The sequence below is a fragment of the Caretta caretta genome, chromosome 1 (genome assembly GCF_965140235.1).
Source record: "Caretta caretta isolate rCarCar2 chromosome 1, rCarCar1.hap1, whole genome shotgun sequence".
NCBI classification, from domain to species: domain Eukaryota; kingdom Metazoa; phylum Chordata; order Testudines; family Cheloniidae; genus Caretta; species Caretta caretta.
The window spans coordinates 160,771,501-160,791,131 of record NC_134206.1 but is presented as its reverse complement, the minus strand read 5'-3'; the positions used below and the strand labels follow the sequence as shown (position 1 = coordinate 160,791,131).

The 19,631-nt window shown below is 42.0% G+C and overlaps 1 protein-coding gene across 3 annotated transcripts in view; it reads right to left on the bottom strand.

Annotated features, from left to right (window-relative positions):
* Positions 1 to 19,631, bottom strand: part of DSCAM (DS cell adhesion molecule) — a 645,287-nt gene that overhangs the window by 256,438 nt on the left and 369,218 nt on the right. For all 3 annotated transcript variants that reach the window (XM_048866321.2, XM_048866302.2, XM_075132665.1), the window contains one exon: positions 10,332 to 10,478. In XM_048866321.2, the coding sequence (XP_048722278.1) occupies positions 10,332 to 10,478 (147 nt within the window). The remainder of the gene's footprint in view (positions 1 to 10,331; positions 10,479 to 19,631) is intronic.

The window sequence follows — 19,631 nt, the reverse complement described above, 5'->3', positions numbered from 1 at the left end:
CGCCCATTGGAATTCTGGGTTGAGATCCCAATGCCTGATGGCGCAAAAACATTGTTGTGGGTGGTTCTGGGTACATATCGTCAGGCCCTCCCTCCTTCCCTCCATGAAAGCAGCAGCAGACAATTGTTTCACATCTTTTTTCCTCATTTACCTGTGCAGACGCCATACCACGGCAAGCATGGAGCCCGCTCAGCTCACTGTCACCATACGCCTCCTGGGTGCTGGCAGACACGGTACTGCATTGCTACACAGCAGCAGCTCATTGCCTTGTGGCAACAGACGGTGCAATAGGCCTGATAACCATCGTCATCATGTCCGAGGTGCTCTTGGCCCACTCGATAAGGTCGGTCAGGAGCGCCTGGGCAGACATGGGCTCAGGGACTAAAATAGGAGTGACTCGACCAGGTCATTCTCTTTAGTCCTGCCGGCAGTCGTATTGCACCATCTTCTGCTGAGCAGCTAGGAGATGAGGATGGCTAGCAGTCCTACTGCACCATCTGCTGCCAGCCAAAGATGTAAAAGATAGATGGAGTGGATCAAAACAAGAAACAGACCAGATTTGTTTTGTATTCATTTGCTCCCCCCCCCCCCTCCATGAAATCAACATCCGACAATTGTTTCGGTGAAGTCTGTCAGGGGCACCTTGAAAAATTTAACAGAGATTCAGTCTTGCCTGGAATACCAGTGGGTTAAGCATTGGCCTGCTAAACTCAGGGTTTTGAGTTCAATCCTTGAGGGGGTCATTCTGTGTGACAGTTGTTTTTGTTTCTCCTTGATGTAAAGCCACCCCCTTTGTTGATTTTAATTCCCTGTAAGCCATGTCCTCAGTCGCCCCTCTCTCCTTCAGAGCAACGGCAGACAATTGTTCCACGCCTTTTTTCCGTGCAGACACCATACCATGGCAAGCATGGAGCCCGCTCAGATCACTTTGGCAATTAGGAGCACATTAAACACCACGCGCATTATCCAGCAGTATATGCAGCACCAGAACCTGGCAAAGCGAAACCGGGTGAGTAGGCGACATTAGCGTGGTGACGAGAGTGATGAGGGCATGGACACAGACTTCTCTCAAAGCACGGTCCCTGGCAACGTGGGCATCATGGTGCTAATGGGGCAGGTTCATGCCATGGAATGCCGATTCTGGGCCCGGGAAACAAGCACAGACTGGTGGGGACTGCATAGAGTTGCAGGTTTGGGATGATTCCCAGTGGCTGCGAAACTTTTGCATGTGTAAGGGCACTTTCATGGAACTTTGTGACTTGCTTTCCCCTGCCCTGAAGCACCAGAATACCAAGATGAGAGCAGCCCTCACAGCTGAGAAGCAAATGGCAATAGCCCTGTGGAAGCTTGCAACACCAGACAGCTACTGGTCAGTCAAGAATCAATTTGGAGTGGGCAAATCTACTGTGGGGGCTGCTGTGATGCAAGTAGCCAATGCGATCAAAGATCTGCTGATATCAAGGGTAGTGACCCTGGGAAATGTGCAGGTCATAGTGGATGGCTTTGCTGCAATGGGATTCCCTAACTGTGGTGGGGCCATAGACGGAACCCATATCCCTATCTTGGCATGGGAGCACCAAGCTGCCGAGTACATAAACCGCAAGGGGTACTTTTCAATAGTGCTGCAAGCACTGGTGGATCACAAGGGACGTTTCACCAACATCAACGTGGGATGGCTGGGAAAGGTACAGGATGCTCGCATCTTCAGGAACTCTGGTCTGTTTCAAAAGCTGCACGAAGGGACTTTATTCCCAGACCAGAAAATAACCGTTGGGGACGTTGAAATGCCTATATGTATCCTTGGGGACCCAGCCTACCCCTTAATGCCATGGCTCATGAAGCCATACACAGGCAGCCTGGACTGTAGTCAGGAGCTGTTCAACTACAGGCTGAGCAAGTGCAGAATGGTGGTAGAATGTGCATTTGGACGTTTAAAGGCGCGCTGGCGCAGTTTACTGACTCGCTTAGACCTCAGCGAAACCAATATTCCCACTGTTATTACTGCTTGCTGTGCGCTCCACAATATCTGTGAGAGTAAGGGGGAGACGTTTATGGCGGGGTGGGAGGTTGAGGCAAATCGCCTGGCTGCTGGTTACGCACAGCCAGACACCAGGGTGGTTAGAAGAGCACAGGAGGGCGCGGTGCGCATCAGAGAAGCTTTGAAAACCAGTTTCATGACTGGCCAGGCTACGGTGTGAAAGTTCTTTTTGTTTCTCCTTGATGAAACCCCCGCCCCTTGGTTCACTCTACTTCCCTGTAAGCTAACCACCCTCCCCTCTTCGATCACTGCTTGCAGAGGTAATAAAGTCATTGTTGCTTCACATTCATGCACTCTTTATTAATTCATCACACAAACAGGGGGATAACTGCCAAGGTAGCCCGGGAGGGGTGGTGGAGGAGGGAAGCACCAGGTGGGGTGGTGGAGGAGGGAAGGACAAGGCCACACAGCACTTTAAAACTTATTGCATGTCAGCCTTCTGTTGCTTGGGCAATCTTCTGGGGTGGAGTGGCTGGGTGGGGGAGGCCCCCCCACTGCGTTCTTGGGCGTCTGGGTGAGGAGGCTATGGAACTTGGGGAGGAGGGCGGTTGGTTACACAGGGGCTGTAGCGGCAGTCTGTGCTCCTGCTGCCTTTCCTGCAGCTCAACCATACGCTGGAGTGTATTAGTTTGATCCTCCAGCCTCAGCATTGAATCCTGCCTCCTCTCATCATGCTGCTGCCACCTATCAGCTTCAGCCCTCTCTTCAGCCCGTCACTTACTCTCCTCAGCCCGCCACCTCTCCTCCCGGTCATTTTGTGCTTTCCTGCACTTTGACATTGTCTGTCTCCACACATTTGTCTGTGCTCTGTCAGTGTGGGAGGACAGCATGAGGTCAGAGAACATTTCAGCGTGAGTGCGTTTTTTTTCGCCTTCTAATCTTCGCTAACCTCTGGGAAGGAGAAGATCCTGTGATCCTTGAAACACATGCAGCTGGTGGAGAAAAAAAAAGGGACAGTGGTATTTAAAAAGACACATTTTATAGAACAACGGATACACTCTTTCACGGTAAACCTTGCTGTTAACATTACATACATAGCACATGTGCTTTCGTTACAAGGTTGCATTTTGTTTGCCCCCACTGTATGGCTAACCACTCCCCTTTCCATGGCTAACAGCGGGGAACATTTCTGTTCAGCCACAGGCAAACAGCCCAGCAGTAATGGGCACCTCTGAATGTCCCCTTAAGAAAAGCACCCTATTTCAACCAGGTGACCATGAATGATATCACTCTCCTGAGGATAACACAGAGAGACAAAGAATGGATGTTGTTTGAATGCCAGCAAACATACGGTGCAATGCTTTGTTTTACAATGATTCCCGACTACATGCTACTGGCTTGGCGTGGTAAAGTGTCCTACCATGGAGGACGGAATCAGGCTGCCCTCCCCAGAAAACTTTTGCAAAGGCTTTGGGAGTACATCCAGGAGAGCTTTATTGAGATGTCCCTGAAGGATTTCCGCTCCATCCCCAGACACATTAACAGACTTTTCCAGTGGCTGTACTGGCCGCGAATGTCAAGGCAAATTAATCATTAAACACGCTTGCTTTTAAACCATGTATAATATTTACAAAGGTACACTCACCAGAGGTCCCTTCTCCGCCTGGTGGGTCCGCGACGCAGCCTTGGGTGGGTTCGGGGGTTACTGGCTCCAGGTCCAGGGTGAGAAACAGTTCCTGGCTGTCGGGAAAACCGGTTTCTCCGCTTGCTTGCTGTGAGCTATCTACAACTTCATCATCATCTTCCTCATCCCCAAAACCTGCTTCCGTGTTGCCTCCCCCTCTATTGACGGAGTCAAAGTACAGGGTTGGGGTAGTGGTGGCTGAACACCCTAAAATGGCATGCAGCTCATCATAGAAGTGGCATGTTTGGGGCTTTGACCCGGAGCGGCCGTTTGCCTCTCTGGTTTTCTGGTAGGCTTGCCTGAGCTCCTTAAGTTTCACGCGGCACTGCTTCGGGTCCCTGTTATGGCCTCTGTCCTTCATGCCCTGGGAGATTTTGACAAATGTTTTGGCATTTTGAAAACTGGAACGGAGTTCTGATAGCATGGATTCCTCTCCCCATACAGCGATCAGATCCCATACCTCCCATTCAGTCCATGCTGGAGCTCTTTTGCAATTCTAGGACTCTCACCTCTGCTGATGAGCTCTGCACTCACCTGCAGCTCGCCATGCTGGCCAAACAGGAAATGAGATTCAAAAGTTCATGGGCCTGTTCCTGTCTACCTGGCCAGTGCATCTGAGTTGAGAGTGCTGTCCAGAGCGGTCACAATGGAGCACTCTGGGATAGCTCCCGGTGGCCAATACCGTCGAATTGCATCCACAGTACCCCAAATTCGACCCAGCAAGGCCAATTTCAGCACTAAACCCCTCGCTGCGGGTGGAGTAAAGAAATCGATTTTAAGAGCCCTTTAAGTCGATAAAAAGGGCTTCATTGTGTGGACGGATGCAGGGTTAAATCAATTTAACGCTGCTAAATTCGACCTCAACTTCTAGTGTAGACCAGGGCTTAGAATCAGTGATGCAGTGAGAAGATCATAACATCCTGGCCACCTTAAGTCAGTTTGTTTAATTTTTTTAAAACTGATTTTATAACTTGTTTAAAACTTGGAAGTGACTTTTAAAATACATCCTGGCTGTGATTGGCAAAGCTACCTAAGGGAACTAGATGCCCAAGTTTCACTGAAACTGATGAGGTTTGGATATCCTGTTGTGATAATTGGGCCTGCAAATGTACCCTGATTGTGAGCCCAATTTTAAAAAGTGAGTGTATGTTCATGAGACGTCACAATAACCCATAACAACAAATGTGTATGGAAAAGGGTACGAAAAGGAGACAAAGACTGAATATTTTTAAAAGGCCGACTGATATTACTCAAGCACTGTGCTAAATCATATTTGGTAAACAAGAAAAGTATGGAACAAGAAATCAGTGAACCATAATTGGTGTTTCGGAAACTACGCCTAATTGTTGACAAAATAATGAGGGGACAGGCTATTCCATCCATCCCTCTGTTTGCAGGTCCTTAAAAAAAGAGAATTTTGGAAGAAAAATTGGCTACTAGAGCAAGTTTCATCACCGCGGCTGACAGTCTCTCTATCTCCTGGGCCTTTGTAATCCTAATCCTGAGAGAGGTCCTGACCATACTGGGCTAGAGAGAGGGACCCAGATGACATCACAACCTCTACTGGCTCCAGCTGAATCCCAAACACCACTTAGGCAGATCTGAATATATTTTTTTAAAAAGCGTTTGCATCCCTCCTCTACAAGTTGCATATAAAATGGCTACACATTTTATAGGAAATTCCACTTTTTTGTTTGTTTGGTGTGGTTGCCACTTTTGTGCAACACTATTCAAAAGCTTCCAGGGGCAGGAGGCTTTTGAATAGATGTTTTCAGTTTCAAAGTGTTTGACAGGTCTAAGTGGTACAGTTTGCAATCCCCTAAAGTGCAAATCTATGAAGTGGCATTCAGACCTTGGAACACAACAAGGATCACCTATTCAGATACAGGGAACTAAAGAAGTGGATGAAGAAAAAAAAGATGTCTAAAATACCAGAGTCCAACATGCATGTGCTTGCTTCATGGAACAGTTATTCCCTGTGGCACATGCACTGGTTTACAAAGCATGTGTGGTGGAGAAGATAATACAGATATAGGTAACACAGATCCATTTTGGGATGCACAAAATAAAACTAAAGTGACCCTTCTTTCTTGCATTCTGTTCTAATGTATTCAGGTATCTCTTCAATAGCCATATTTTCTCATAGACTAGTCCTCAAATAGATTCCTACCATTTTTCAGTTAAAAACAGAAAGGAAAAGAGGAAAGGAAACCCATTTCTCTATTTGTAATCACCTCCAATAAAATAAACAGGAAAGCATAGAATATCAGGGTTGGAAGGAACCTCAGGAGGTCATCTGGTCCAACCCCCTGCTCAGAGCAGGACCAATCCCCAACTAAATCATCCCAGCCAGGGCTTTGTCAAGCCTGACCTTAAAAACTTCTAAGGAAGGAGAGTCCACCACCTCCCTAGGTAACACATTCCAGTGCTTCACCACCCTCCTAGTGAAAAAAGTTTTTCCTAATATCCAAACTAAACCTCCCCCACTGCAACTTGAGACCATTACTCCTTGTTCTGTCATCAGCTACCACTGAGAACAGTCTAGAGCCATCCTCTTTGGAACCCCCTTTCAGGTAGTTGAAAGCAGCTATCAAATCCCCCCTCATTCTTCTCTTCCGCAGACTAAACAATACCAGTTCCCTCAGCCTCTCCTCATAAGTCATGTGTTCCAGACCCCTAATCATTTTTGTTGCCCTCCGCTGGACACTTTCCAATTTTTCCACATCCTTCTTGTGGTGTGGGGCCCAAAACTGGACACAGTACTCCAGATGAGGCCTCAGCAATGTCGAATAGGGGGGAACGATCATGTCCCTCGATCTATTGGCAATGCCCCTACTTATACATCCCAAAATGCCATTGGCCTTCTTGGCAACAAGGACACACTGTTGACTCATATCCAGCTTCTCGTCCACTGTGACCCCTAGATCCTTTTCTGCAGAACTGCTGCTGAGCCATTCGGTCCCTAGTCTGTAGCGGTGCATGGGATTCTTCCGTCCTAAGTGCAGGACTCTGCACTTGTCCTTGTTGAACCTCATCAGATTTCTTTTGGCCCAATCCTATAATTTGTCTAGAGCCCTCTGTATCCTATCCCTACCCTCCAGCATATCTACCTCTCCTCCCAGTTTAGTGTCATCTGCAAACTTGCTGAGGGTGCAATTCACACCATCCTCCAGATCATTAATGAAGATATTGAACAAAACCGGCCCCAGGACTGACCCTTGGGGCACTACACTTGATACAGGCTGCCAACTAGACATGGAGCCATTGATCACTACCTGTTGAGCCTGACAATCTAGCCAGCTTTCTATCCACTTTATAGTCCATTCATCCAGCCCATACTTCTTTAACTTGCTGGCAAGAATACTGTGGGAGACTGTGTGTCAAAAGCTATGCTAAAGTCAGGGAATAACACATTCACTGCTTTCCACTCATCCATAGAGCCAGTTATCTCATCATAGAAGGCAATTAGATTACTCAGGCATGATTTGCCCTTCGTGAATCCATGCTGACTGTTCCTGATCACTTTTCTCTCCTCTAAGTGCTTCAGAATTGATTCCTTGAGGAGCTGCTCCATGATTTTTCCAGGGACTGAGGGGAGGCTGACTGGCCTGTAACTCCCAGGATCCTCCTTCCCTTTTTTAAAGATGGGCACTACATTAGCCTTTTTCCAGTCGTCCGAGACCTCCCCCGATCACCATGAGTTTTCAAAGATAATGTCCAATGGCTGTGCAATCAGATCTGCCAACTCCTTTAGCACTTCCTTTAGGGGAAAGGGATAGCTCAGTGGTTTGAGCATTGGCCTGCTAAACCCAGGGTTGTGAGTTCAAGGACTAGATGACCTCCTGAGGTCCCTTCCAAACCTGATCTTAAAAAAAAAAAAAAAAAAAAGCACTATATCCCAATTCAAATATCTAATGAAAAACAAACTGCAGCAACCTCTTTAAAATATTGTGATTCAGCAGTCGGCTGTGAACAAGGACAATGAAAAATTGAGGCAAAACATTGTGTCTGAAACTGTTCAGCTGTAGATCTTGTGTGTGTGTCCTGTTAAGACAAAGTCATTGGGAGGCGGATTTCTGTGCGTGAAGCCAGATTCGGCTCTTGGTTACACCTGTAGAACCCCAGGGATTTCAGCAGGAGTGCATGAGTGTAAATGAGAGCAGAAGTTAGCTTTTCAGGGGTGTAAAACTCACCACTTCAAAAGCCCCAAATGCTGAAGTTAAGGTAGTGTACATTAGGACGTATCAGACTTCCCACAATGACTGTGTGTGTGGAATTGGGCAGGAAAGGGAACTCTTTGCAGGGATATATCCTCTGGGCCACTCAAAAAAGGCATAAGTGATGGAACAGGCAGAAAGCCCTCTCTCCTCCTTATTCCAGGAAACAACTGGGGAAAAACCCTCCTTTGCTGGTCAAGATAATGGCTTGATTATAGATTACCACTGGTTCAGGTTTAGCTTGATTGCATGAGAGAGTGGGGATATATTTCAGGGCTGAATGGGAAGGATGGAAATAATCTTTTACTGTTAAGACCAAATATCTGGGATAACTAGACAGACCATTGTGCTGGACTTATATTTCCTCATCTGGCTGGAAAAAGTACAGGTGAGTGTTTCAACCACATGGGACATAGTACAAATAGCAGGACTTGAATAGTGAAATACTTCTGGATTGTATAAAGAAATAATATTTAGCATTTACATACTGATTTATATTTTCAAAGGGGCTGAACAATCATTAGAAAATATTCACAGAAGAAAGGGGAACAGCAGGTCTGATACTTTTGCAAGTCTTTGTGACCTAAGATCTCAGTCACAGTTGGCAAGCTGCAAGAAGTGGGGATTTGTGGATTTAATCACCAGATTTTCCTGATAAAGGATTAATCCCAGGGAAGGAGAATGAGTCCTTCAGTTGTTTGCTTGTGACAATTGCTATACCCAGAATGATCTGCAGGGCTATGGCCATATAACAGCTGTTTGATAGTGAAAACAGGTAATTGCTGCAATGCCATAATTAGGGCTTGTTTTTCAAGATTATTAATTTCATTTTTCAGAATTTATTTTTAGCAATTTTTGAGTTTTATGTGGCTGTCCAAAAATCAGGGGGTGGTGGGATTTTTGTAATGAGTAATCTCTTTGTCATATTCTCTAGCATGCTTTAATGTAGCACTGTTTCAGACAGCACTATGTTAAAGCACACCAGAGAATATTTAGTGAGCACCTGCCAGGTTTATACTGACTAATTAATACACACCACATTAATGCACTTTAGAAATCATACCCCTGTAATCTGCATTACTGCTCTGTGTAGACAAACCCTTAGATCAGTGGTTCCCAAACTTGTTCCACCGCTTGTGCGGGGAAAGCCCCTGCTGGGCCAGGCCGGTTTGTTTACCGACTGCGTCCACAGGTTCGGCAGCCGCAATCGGCTGACCCTGCAGACGCGGCAGGTAAAGAAACAGGTCCAACCCGCCAGGGACTTTCCCTGCACAAGCGGCGGAACAAGTCTGGGAACCACTGCCTTGGATATGAATAACCATGTCTAGTGTTTATTGGATAAACACCAAATTTCTTTCTTTTTTTTTAAATGAGATATATAAGGGTGTTTTATCACTGTTTATCAATTAAATAAAGAAAAACCCCAGAAACCCTAGCTATAACCCATGCGATATGTATCACATAGGAAGGCTAGCCTCTTGGGGGGCTGGGACGGGGAGAGGCTGTGCACGTACAGTCTGGGGCACAAAATCAGCTGATTTTGCAGATGTGTGTGATTTTTGGATACAGAAACAGACATGTACAAAGACATTCACACACACACACACACACATACACCCATTAACCATCAGAGGAGGGAGGTTTTGGAACAGCCTTCCAGTAGGAGTAATGGGGGCAAGAAACCTAAATGGTTTTAAAATGGAATTTGTTACATTTATGAAAGGGATTACATGGCAGCGTTGCCTGCAATAGCAGGGGACTGGATTCAGTGACGCAGAAGATCCCTTCGAGGCCTCTGTTTGTAAGTGGGGGTTCTAATCCTATGCTGTGGCACTAAATCCCAGTCCCAGCAGCCATTGCCTTCTGTCCTCACTCTCAGCTCCCTCACGGTTCCCTGTATTAAGATTGGGAGAAGCATTTATTTTTTTAAGCAGCTTGCATGTCCAATTTTGAAAATAGTTTCCTTTTTTGGACATGCACATTTGTTTGCATAATTCAACCAAATCCCTGGACAAATTTTACTGCCCTACCTTTTTTTTCAAATGGTAGAGCCATGTGTATTTAATTACCAAGATACAGGAAGGTGGAGTTTCATTGAGAGCCAGGAACTCCTGCATTTTTATCCCAGTTCTGAGAAGGAATTGCTGTGTAGCCTTGGACCTGTAGCTTCTATATTTTGAGGGGATAGTTTACATTATAGCATTATGGACAGTATTTTCCACATATGATACAACAGAAAATACATAATTGAGTGGAAAAAAAAAGAGAAAAGGCAACTTAAATTTATAATGATTCACTTCTACAGGGAAAGTACTGTAGAGTCTTACCTACTTATTTGTGCATTTAGTTTGCTAGACAAGTCATTATTAGTACCAGTAGTTTCTGCCTTATCAGTGCAGTCTGATAGAAAGAGAAATATGTAGTATACCGAGTTTAAGAAATTCCAGAGTACCTGATACAAAAAGTCTTGCACTGTTGCTTTGTCTTGTTTCTCCAGTGTATCTGTGCCGCGTGATACATCGGTAGTTATACAATCCATCTTCATTCTGTACATCTACAATATACAAGGCTCCCGTGGATGTGATGAGAAATCTAGATCCTGAAAGATACAAGAGTTTACAGTGTTCAAAACCCCTGAAGATTTTTATTATTGTTTTGTCTTCTGAGGTAAAAAATAGACGTTTTCCTCATAAGAGTCTAGAGATAATGTGTTGCAAATCTTATATTTTACAAAGTGTCCATTCATGAATGCCTATCTTGAAATTAACTCAGGTGGATTTCATATAAAATTATGAGAACATATATGAAAAGTATGACATATGAATATAAAAGAAAGATATCATTAATTCATATCATTACAACACCGAATACCAGAGAGGTGTTTTAAATAAAATATAGGAGGGAATTGGCTAATATAGAATTTGAGCCAAATACTTTAAATGTCAAAGAGTATTATTTTATGCTAGTAATTTACCTGGGGAATAATATACATTAAAATAATTATCTGGGAGGATATGCATAATAAAACCATATTAAACCAAACTGGTCTCATTGTTCAGAAGCACCAGAAAACAAACAGAAATTTTTCAAATAAGATTGTGAGGAAAAGGGAAACTAATGAGGTTAGAGAGAAACTTGCAAAAATAGAAAGATTTTACACCAGGATCTGGAAACATCTCCAGCGCAGGAGACATATCTGGAAAAAGACTGGGACCCTGCACCGAGAAGGCCCTGCCACTCGTCTCTTTAAAGTGTGACCTCAGAACAGAAAACAAAGACAGCAAAGCTAACCTCAGATGACTTGAAGGGTTAATGCAATGGGAGACTCCTGGGCTTTGAGCCTAAATTAAGAGCTCAGATAAACTAGAAGAAAAGGGAAATGCTTTCAAGTTCAAATAACCAAAGTTTTTAAAACAAACAACAACAACAACAAAAAACAGCAATATTCTTAAAATTTTAGAAGCAAAGTCTAATTTCAAGAAGAAAGTAAGCCCAGCAGAGGTAGCTCTTTAAAAAGGGACAGGACGAATTTGTTCTGCTCCATCATTTGACCCACAGTCCCTTAAAATTGTTGAAATGTGGTGGAAAGTCTTCTCCAATTAATTTTTAAAATATTATATTATAAACAACCACTTGCATTTGGTATTAGTTTATGGAGGGGATGGTAAGGTGCGGTCGCCTACAATGGCATATGGCCCAATCCACAACTGCTACTAGCAAATGTCTCCGACGGACTGAGGTGGGATACTAGATGAGGAGGGTTCTGAGTTACGATGGAAAATTATTTCCCAGATGTCTGGTAGGTCTTGCCCACATGCTCAGGGATGGGAAGGAATTTTCCCCTAGGTCAGATTGGCAGAGAACCTGGATTTTTTATGCCTTCCTCTGTTACATGGGGCATAGGTCCTTGCTGATTTGAAGTAGAGTAAATGGTGGATTCTCTGTAAATTGAAGTCTCTACATCAAGATTTGAGGACTTCAGTAACTCAGCCAGAGGTTATGGGCCTACTGCAAGAGTCAGTGGGTGAGATTCTGTGGCCTGCAATGTGCAGGAAGTCAGAGTAGATGATCATGATGGTCCCTTCTGGCCTTAAAGTCTATGCATCTACATATAATATGTGAATATATTTATTTACATTTCTTTGTAATCCATTCTTCTTTGTATACAAGTTTTTATAATTTTTGTTTATGTATTTATTTATTTGCTGTGCTAACAGAACCAGGCAGGCAGCCAATAAAGGGAACACAGAATAATGAACAAGCTCTGTTCTCCATGTTTTGTTGGTCTAATTGATAATGCGAACAACAATGACGAGAAATAAACAAGGTGAAGCAATGTTGTCCTGTGCACCATAAGAATCATGGACGATGAAGAGCTAGTTGTATTGATGAGGGGAACACTGTCAAATAAAAATGAACAAAATTTGGTCTTGTGGGTAAGGAGACTGGTGATCTCACTTCAATTCTCAGCTCTATCGCAGATTTCCTATATGAGCATGGACAAACCACTTAATCTATCTGTGCCTCAATTCCCCATCCACAAAATGGTGATAATCCTCTCTTTCTTCCACTTTTTGTCTACCTTGCCTCTTTAGATCATAAACTTTTGTGGACAGGGACTATATCCTACTTTGCATATGTATAGTGCTCAGCACAAGGGAAACCTGATCTTGTTTGGTGCCTCCAGACATTGCTGGAATATTAATCAGTCAACAAATAAATAAATCTTTCAGGGAAAAAATAGGTTTTACCAAGTTTTTCCATTAGAGTAAATGGGAATTAAGAGAGACAGGATAAAAAGAAAATATATAGAATTGTTTTTCTGGTAACATTATCTATCATTTTGTAACTAGCATTGTAATTTGAATGCAGTGCAAGTTTTTGCACTCATAAGAACACCCACCCAACTTCCTCTGAAGACCCATCTGGCATTTTAGCCCTACATATGACTGCATTTAATAAAAGTAAGAGATAAACAGTATATAGCAACACTAAGTGCACTATTGTTCTCCTGGTGTTTGATAACTCTTACAATGAGAACATTTGTACATGCATATTGCAAAATATATCCTACTCCCCGAATTATGGTGGAAAATATACAGGGATGACAAGTTATAAACCAATAGTCAATAACATGGATGTGAGAAACACTTCCTTTTAACCAGACATGGGTTTACGTACAGCTTTGTCTGTGATTAACAATATGAAGGGCATTTAGACACAAATGGGTCAAGGTATAAGCACTTCTAAGAATCAGTGAATCAAAATAAAATGATATTTGTGGAGAGGACAATTACCTGAGGCATCCCATTTAAGCAGTGATCTAAAAGAATTTGTAGAAAATCATTTAAAACCATAGCACAGACTAACCTTTGGAACAAGGCACAGTGTGCTAAAACAACCTTAGACAACCTTTCTTTCTCACGTTAGGTGCTGAATGATAAAATAACCTCAAATATGACACTGGCTTGGCCTGATCCTGCTTCCTTTCAAATCTATGCAATATTTGCCAATTATTTCAGTGGAGGCAGAGTTAGGCTGAACTTTGAATCTATTATTTTTTCTCATTTTTGCAAAAGATGTTGAACTATTATACTGAACTCCAAAAATATACAGGATATTGAGCTCCTGCTCACTTTGGATCGGATGCAGAGCTCAGGGTCCAACCTGAGCAGATGTGGTAGACATGGGACAGATGTCATAGGGAGAGCGAGGGGAAAAGGCTTTTCAGCCATAGCATATCTGTGGAGGCACTCTGGGAGTATATTCAAACCTAAAACATAAAGTGTTTACCTTTAGATGCTGCTTTTTTTTTTTTTGACTATCCAAGGACCATTGTCTTGAAAATTGTAATTACTGAAATGCACAGGGTTTGTGTTTTAGCCCAGATTACTTTGAAATAAAACAGGCTTCTTAGGATAGTGGAAGTTAGATACCACCTCCTGGGAGACAGTATTTCAGAGCAGTACAATTATGGCTAAAATATACAATGTAAATCTCACAAGGAAAAAAAATCAGTATTTGTATTTTAAAATATTGGAATATCTTTAATTACAATGTTTGGAGAAAATGGTGTAGTCGATCTAACAATGCATAACTAACTCAAGAAGAATGGTCAGCACCACTCCTTTTATGTAAGAGGTTACTAGTGTGACTACGAGCTCTTTCCAGGAGTAGTGCTTAGCCAAACAGGGATTCTTTGGCTGTGCATGTTACTCTTCATACAGCAGTGAAAAATTTTACTGTCAAACCTTGCAACGGGTGAAAACACAGAAATTAGGGATTGAAAGTATCTATTAGATCATCTAGGGCATTCACTAGCTGGTATATGCTCGCTCTCTACATTACATTTTCTAATTATCTGTACAGTCTACTTTTAAATGGCCCCAGTGATTGGGGCTTCTATCAGTTCTTTGGAAGACAGTTCCATGGTGTTTCACTGGTATTCAGTGAAAAATTTATGTTCCTTAGTTTCACCATATTACTCTTCATTATACACCCTTGCACCATGCTAAGTAACCCTCCCTTTTCCATGGCATTTACAACGTATACACACACTCAGACAACTATGCAATCCACTCTCCTCTGCCCCTTTCTCATCATTTGGCCACCTAACTTCTTTGCAGCATTTTCATACATTTTACTCTGTAAAGATTCCAACATCTGTGCTAAAAAGGACACTTGCCATGTCATGCCAAAAACCCAGCCCACAGTCCCGATCCAGAACTTCTGAGGTATCCGACCAACATGTCTGCAGAATCTAGACTTTTATTTTTTTTTAAAAAAGTTTATATTCCTTGTTTGCAAAGAAATCCTCATGATGTGAACCATGTAACCAAGACATAGATGTTTTCCTCTGACTGCAGGCAGGCTGACATGATCCCTCCAAGAGATGCGAGCTGCCCTCATTAATCTCAGTTGGGGCTAACTCTTAAGCCTAATGATCACACTTGAAAAGAATGAATTTTAAGTAATTTAAATGTACAGATATGGTCTTAATTATCTCATTTACCCAACCATGTATGAGAATAATGTAATTGTATGTGCAAATGGCCAAACATCCTAAAAGTGCCCTGCATCACTATCTCCTGTATTTCTTCTTCTTAGCATATGCACAACGTGGCTCAGGTGGCACGTGACCAGGATTCATCACCAAATTTGGTCAGCTGGTTGGATCATTAGCTTCCCTGGCTTGGGCTGGGTACTGACAAGGAGTGCATTGTGAATGCTAATCCATGTCCCCCTCTCCAGTATTGACTGATTCTTATTGCAATAATATCTTTACTAAGTAAAGCCCCAGTCCTGCAAAATTTAAGCCACTGAGGGATTACTCATGCATAAAGTTACACACATGCCAAAGTCTTTGCATATACTTGGGTTTAAAAGTTGAATTCCCTCAGCATCTCCCACCTAATGCATATTATTCCTGCCAATACAGAAAAAGGAATCTTATGTTAAGACCTATGTATATTGCCTATTGTTGTTCTAAGGGACATATATGAATGGATACGTAAGCCACTCCCAGACCCCACAATGCCCCTTCGCACCTCTGCATGTTGTTGGTTGAGCCTTCTTTCCCGTACTCCAGCCTCCAAAAGTTCTCACATGCGCCTATGTACACATGCCAGGCAAATTTGGTCTTATTTTTTAAAAAGCCTGTCTGAAAGCTAGAGAAACATCACATTATGTCTCTGCATAGCTAAGAATTTGTAAATGATCATTATCCAAGTAATGTGTTAAACACAATTATTTTGAAATATAGAGTTATTGATGTACATGTAATCTTCTTCTAGTCTTAGCCCCATGTATATGGGCTTGCCTCTTTGAACGTACACCTGATATTAACACGCTTTAAATGATCTCACAATCGGATATAAGAAAGGGAGTTGTTAAATAAAACCTTTACTTACTACGTTACTGAGGAATTTTTGCCTCACCCTCTTTAAACATGACTAAAAATAGGAGCTATTGCCACCTGTCAGATTTATGACACAGTATACATTTCTCACCAACGCAGACTGTGTATAATTACAAGGTTAAAGCATTTCTCTTCCTCTTTTTCTTAATATATTTTACATACTTATGTAACACTTTTATAACCAACTCCTTTAAACCATAAAAAAGCTAGACATAAAAGATGACAAAAAATAAAAAGGAAAATGTATGTAATTTCTGTCACCTTCTAAACGGAGAGCATTTTCATTAAAGCCGACAGGCTGTCAGCTGCAACAAAGCCTAAGTGTTGAGCATTCTGTGTACTATACTTCAAAAGTGTTTAGAAAAGCACTAGGATGGGGAATGACATGCATTTTTTACACTGTTGATCTTGGGGAGCGTTCTCTTCTCCAGCCATATTTAATTTAATCACTTTTGGTTTTGCTCTCGCAAAATCAATTTTTTTTATTTACCTACTTAATATGCTAAACAAGAATTTTTTTAAAGAGGCATCCTTTTGGAGAAATTTAAGCTTTTCGTTCGTTTGCTGTTAGCAGGCTTCAAGGGAGGGAGGGAGGCAGAGAAATCACCTTCATCCCAATTAATAAAAGAACACTGTCAAAATATATTTCATAATTTACATTTATTTTTCCTTGCTATTGAATGTAATAATCCCTTGGAAACTTGATAATTATAATAATTTCAGAGCCTGATTTTCAGGGATGCTGAGTGCTTGTTGCTCCTATTAACTTCAATTGCAGTTTTCTGTGCTCAGCACCTCTGAAAATCAGGCCCATCATTTGCATATAGTGTCTTTCATTCAAGGACCTCAAAGCGTATTACAAACACTGTTTACTCTTCAGAATACAATTGTGAGGTAGGCAAGTGTTATTACTAATATTATAATTATAACTGTTTTACAGATGGGTTAACCGAGTCACACAGATTAACCAGTGGACTTGCCAAATATCACAAGGGTCAGTGGAAAAGATGGGACCAGAACCAGGAGTCCTGGCCCCCAGTCTTCAGCTGTCTCCACTGTACAACTTCACCTCAGTATGAAGATGAATAGTTTCTGGATTCATAGATTTTAAGGCCTAAAGGAAACCATTATAATCCTCCACTAACACAGTAATTCCTATATGAAGTCCATACCTTGAGGTTGGGCTAGAGCATATTTTTTTAGAAAGACATAAATCTTGATTATAGACTTCCATGGAGAAACCACTACAACCACAAGGTAAATTATTCCAGTGACTAATTGCCATCACTGTTAAAAGTTTTATACGTTATATATGGTCTGAATTAGCCTAACTTCAGTGCCCAGCTATTTGATATTGGCAGGCATTGTCTGTAAGATTAAAGAGCTCCTCTATTATTAGAAATATTCTCCTTACGTACGTACTTACAGACCATGGTCAAGTTACCTCTTAACCTTCTTTTTGATAAGCTAAATAGATTGACCCTCCTAAATCTTTGATTGTAAAGTGGATCTTTCAGACGCTGAATCATTTTTGCAGCTCTTTTCTGAACCCTTCCCAGTTTTTCAACAGCCTTTTTAAGTTCACACCCCGGAACTGGATACAATATTTCAGCAGTGGTCTCAGAAATGCTGTATGCAGAGGTAATACCCCCTCTCCATACTCCTACTTGATATTCCCCTGGTTATGCATCCAAAAACCATGTTAGATTTCTTAGCCACAGTAACTCATGTTGATTATTCACTGTAACCTCTGGTGTCCTTTTCAGAGTGCTTTCCAGAATACAGCTCCCCACATCCTGCATGGGCCTTGGGCATTGGTGGCACCTGACACTCTCCTGTTCTCTTTCTGTGGCACACAATAGTTCAGTCTTCTGGGGACTGAAATGCTTTAGTCCAGCTAAAGTCATAGGGCTCCGTATAGGGATATATGGGGAAAATTAATGGCCTGTAATATATAGGAGATCAGACTAGATGATCTAATGATCCCTTCTGGCCTTAAACTCTATGAAATTATGACATATAATCTTTGTTCCTAGACCTTGCATCTAGCTGTATTAAAACATGTGCTGTTCAAATGAGACCAGTTTATAAAATGATCCAGATCACGCTCTACAATTGACCTAATCCTTATCATTGTTCACAACTGCACCAATTTCCATGCCATCTGCAAACTTTACCAACAACCATTTTAGTTTCCTTAATCAAATTACTTTCCATCGATTGTGAATAACATTCCATTTGTATTTATATAGGAGACATTACTGAAGCATTTAATTTGAGGAAACAAATAAAAAATTAATAATCTTGAAAAGAAATAGATGGAGAGAAAATAGGCCAAGAAGAGCCTGCCCACCTGAACTGTCTCCCTTTAAACCTCCTGGATGGCATTTAGAGAAGTGCGGCTCTCATTTTACTAACTGCTGCCTACTGCTCTAAATAACCCAGTGACTTCATTAAAGTTTAGCTGCATTGGCAAATCTTGTATTAATTTCTCTAAGTGATGAGAGGCCACATTAACAATATGAAATTGCTCTTATATAAGGTTTTTATGCCATCCATTAGATTGGATAACATCAAAGAGTAAAATAAAATTTTACAGGTCTTAGTAATAAAGTTAAGATAACTCTGTTTGGGTTTCTAATATGAAATTTTTCTCATGTATAATTCATAAAAGAGTATTCGACTGCTTTCTTGTGGAATTAGTGTAAAATATTCTTGCATGAAAATGAGCATATTTTAAGACTCAAACATTATTCTTTTAGCTTGCTTTCAAGGGTTTTTTTTTAAAAAAAAAACAACATTATTTATTTCCCCCTTTCTGGCAGCCACAGTGTTAGTCTTTGAATAAGGGGTAATGTTATTCTCAAGAGGGAGTAATAAAAATATTTGATTTTTACTTTGTAGGAAACATATTATGATTTCATATTATTGCAGCCTAAATTGGGTTAACAGAAATTAAAAGTACAGATGGTTCCTTTAATCAGATGCTAAATGATAATATAGCACAACTAAACTTTTATCAATTGTACCCATCACTTCCAAATGAGAAAACAGTTTTTCTAGCAATATGTTCTATCCATGTGAGTCATCAAAACGAGATGCCACTCACAATAGGTTGTGCTGATGTCCAAATTAAGAGTATGCATCCCTCTGAGCTCCACTGGCTCCCCTTCAGGGGGGGACTGATTATACCCAAGGGCCCTGCAGGGCTCCTTAGGCCGGCATAACTCCTTCTTGCCCGGGGGAAAAATAAGTTGTGATAGCTTTCAAATGTCACAGACTTTTGGCACTGAAATGAGATGTTATTCAATAAATTTTGCAGATCTATGATCCCTCATCTCTTTTCTGACATGAGAAATAAAACAAGTACTGGTAATCATTTAAAACATTTAAATCATGATCACTGGGCATCTGAGTTAAACCTTATTGAGATGAATGGGGCAGTTCACACCTCTCAGAGGTATTGTTCCAGTTCTCTGCAGATTCTCACAGATAGTTCTGCATGAGTTACACCCTGCCTTGGTCTACATTACCAACTTGTAATCAATAAAACTACATCACTTAAGGGAGTGAAAAATCCATCCCCCTGAGTGATGTGGTTAGACTGAGGGCACGGCTACACTTGCAGATGTAGAGGGCTTTGAGTTAAACCCGCCTTTGGAGAGCGCAGTAGGGAAAGCGCTGCCGTCTGTCCACACTGATAGCCGCAAGAGCACTGGTGTGGCCACATTTGCGGCACTTGCAGCGGCATTGGGAGCAATGCATTATGGGCAGCTATCCCACAGAGCACCTCTTCCTATTCTGGCGCTGTGGCTTGTGGGAAGGGGACAGGGG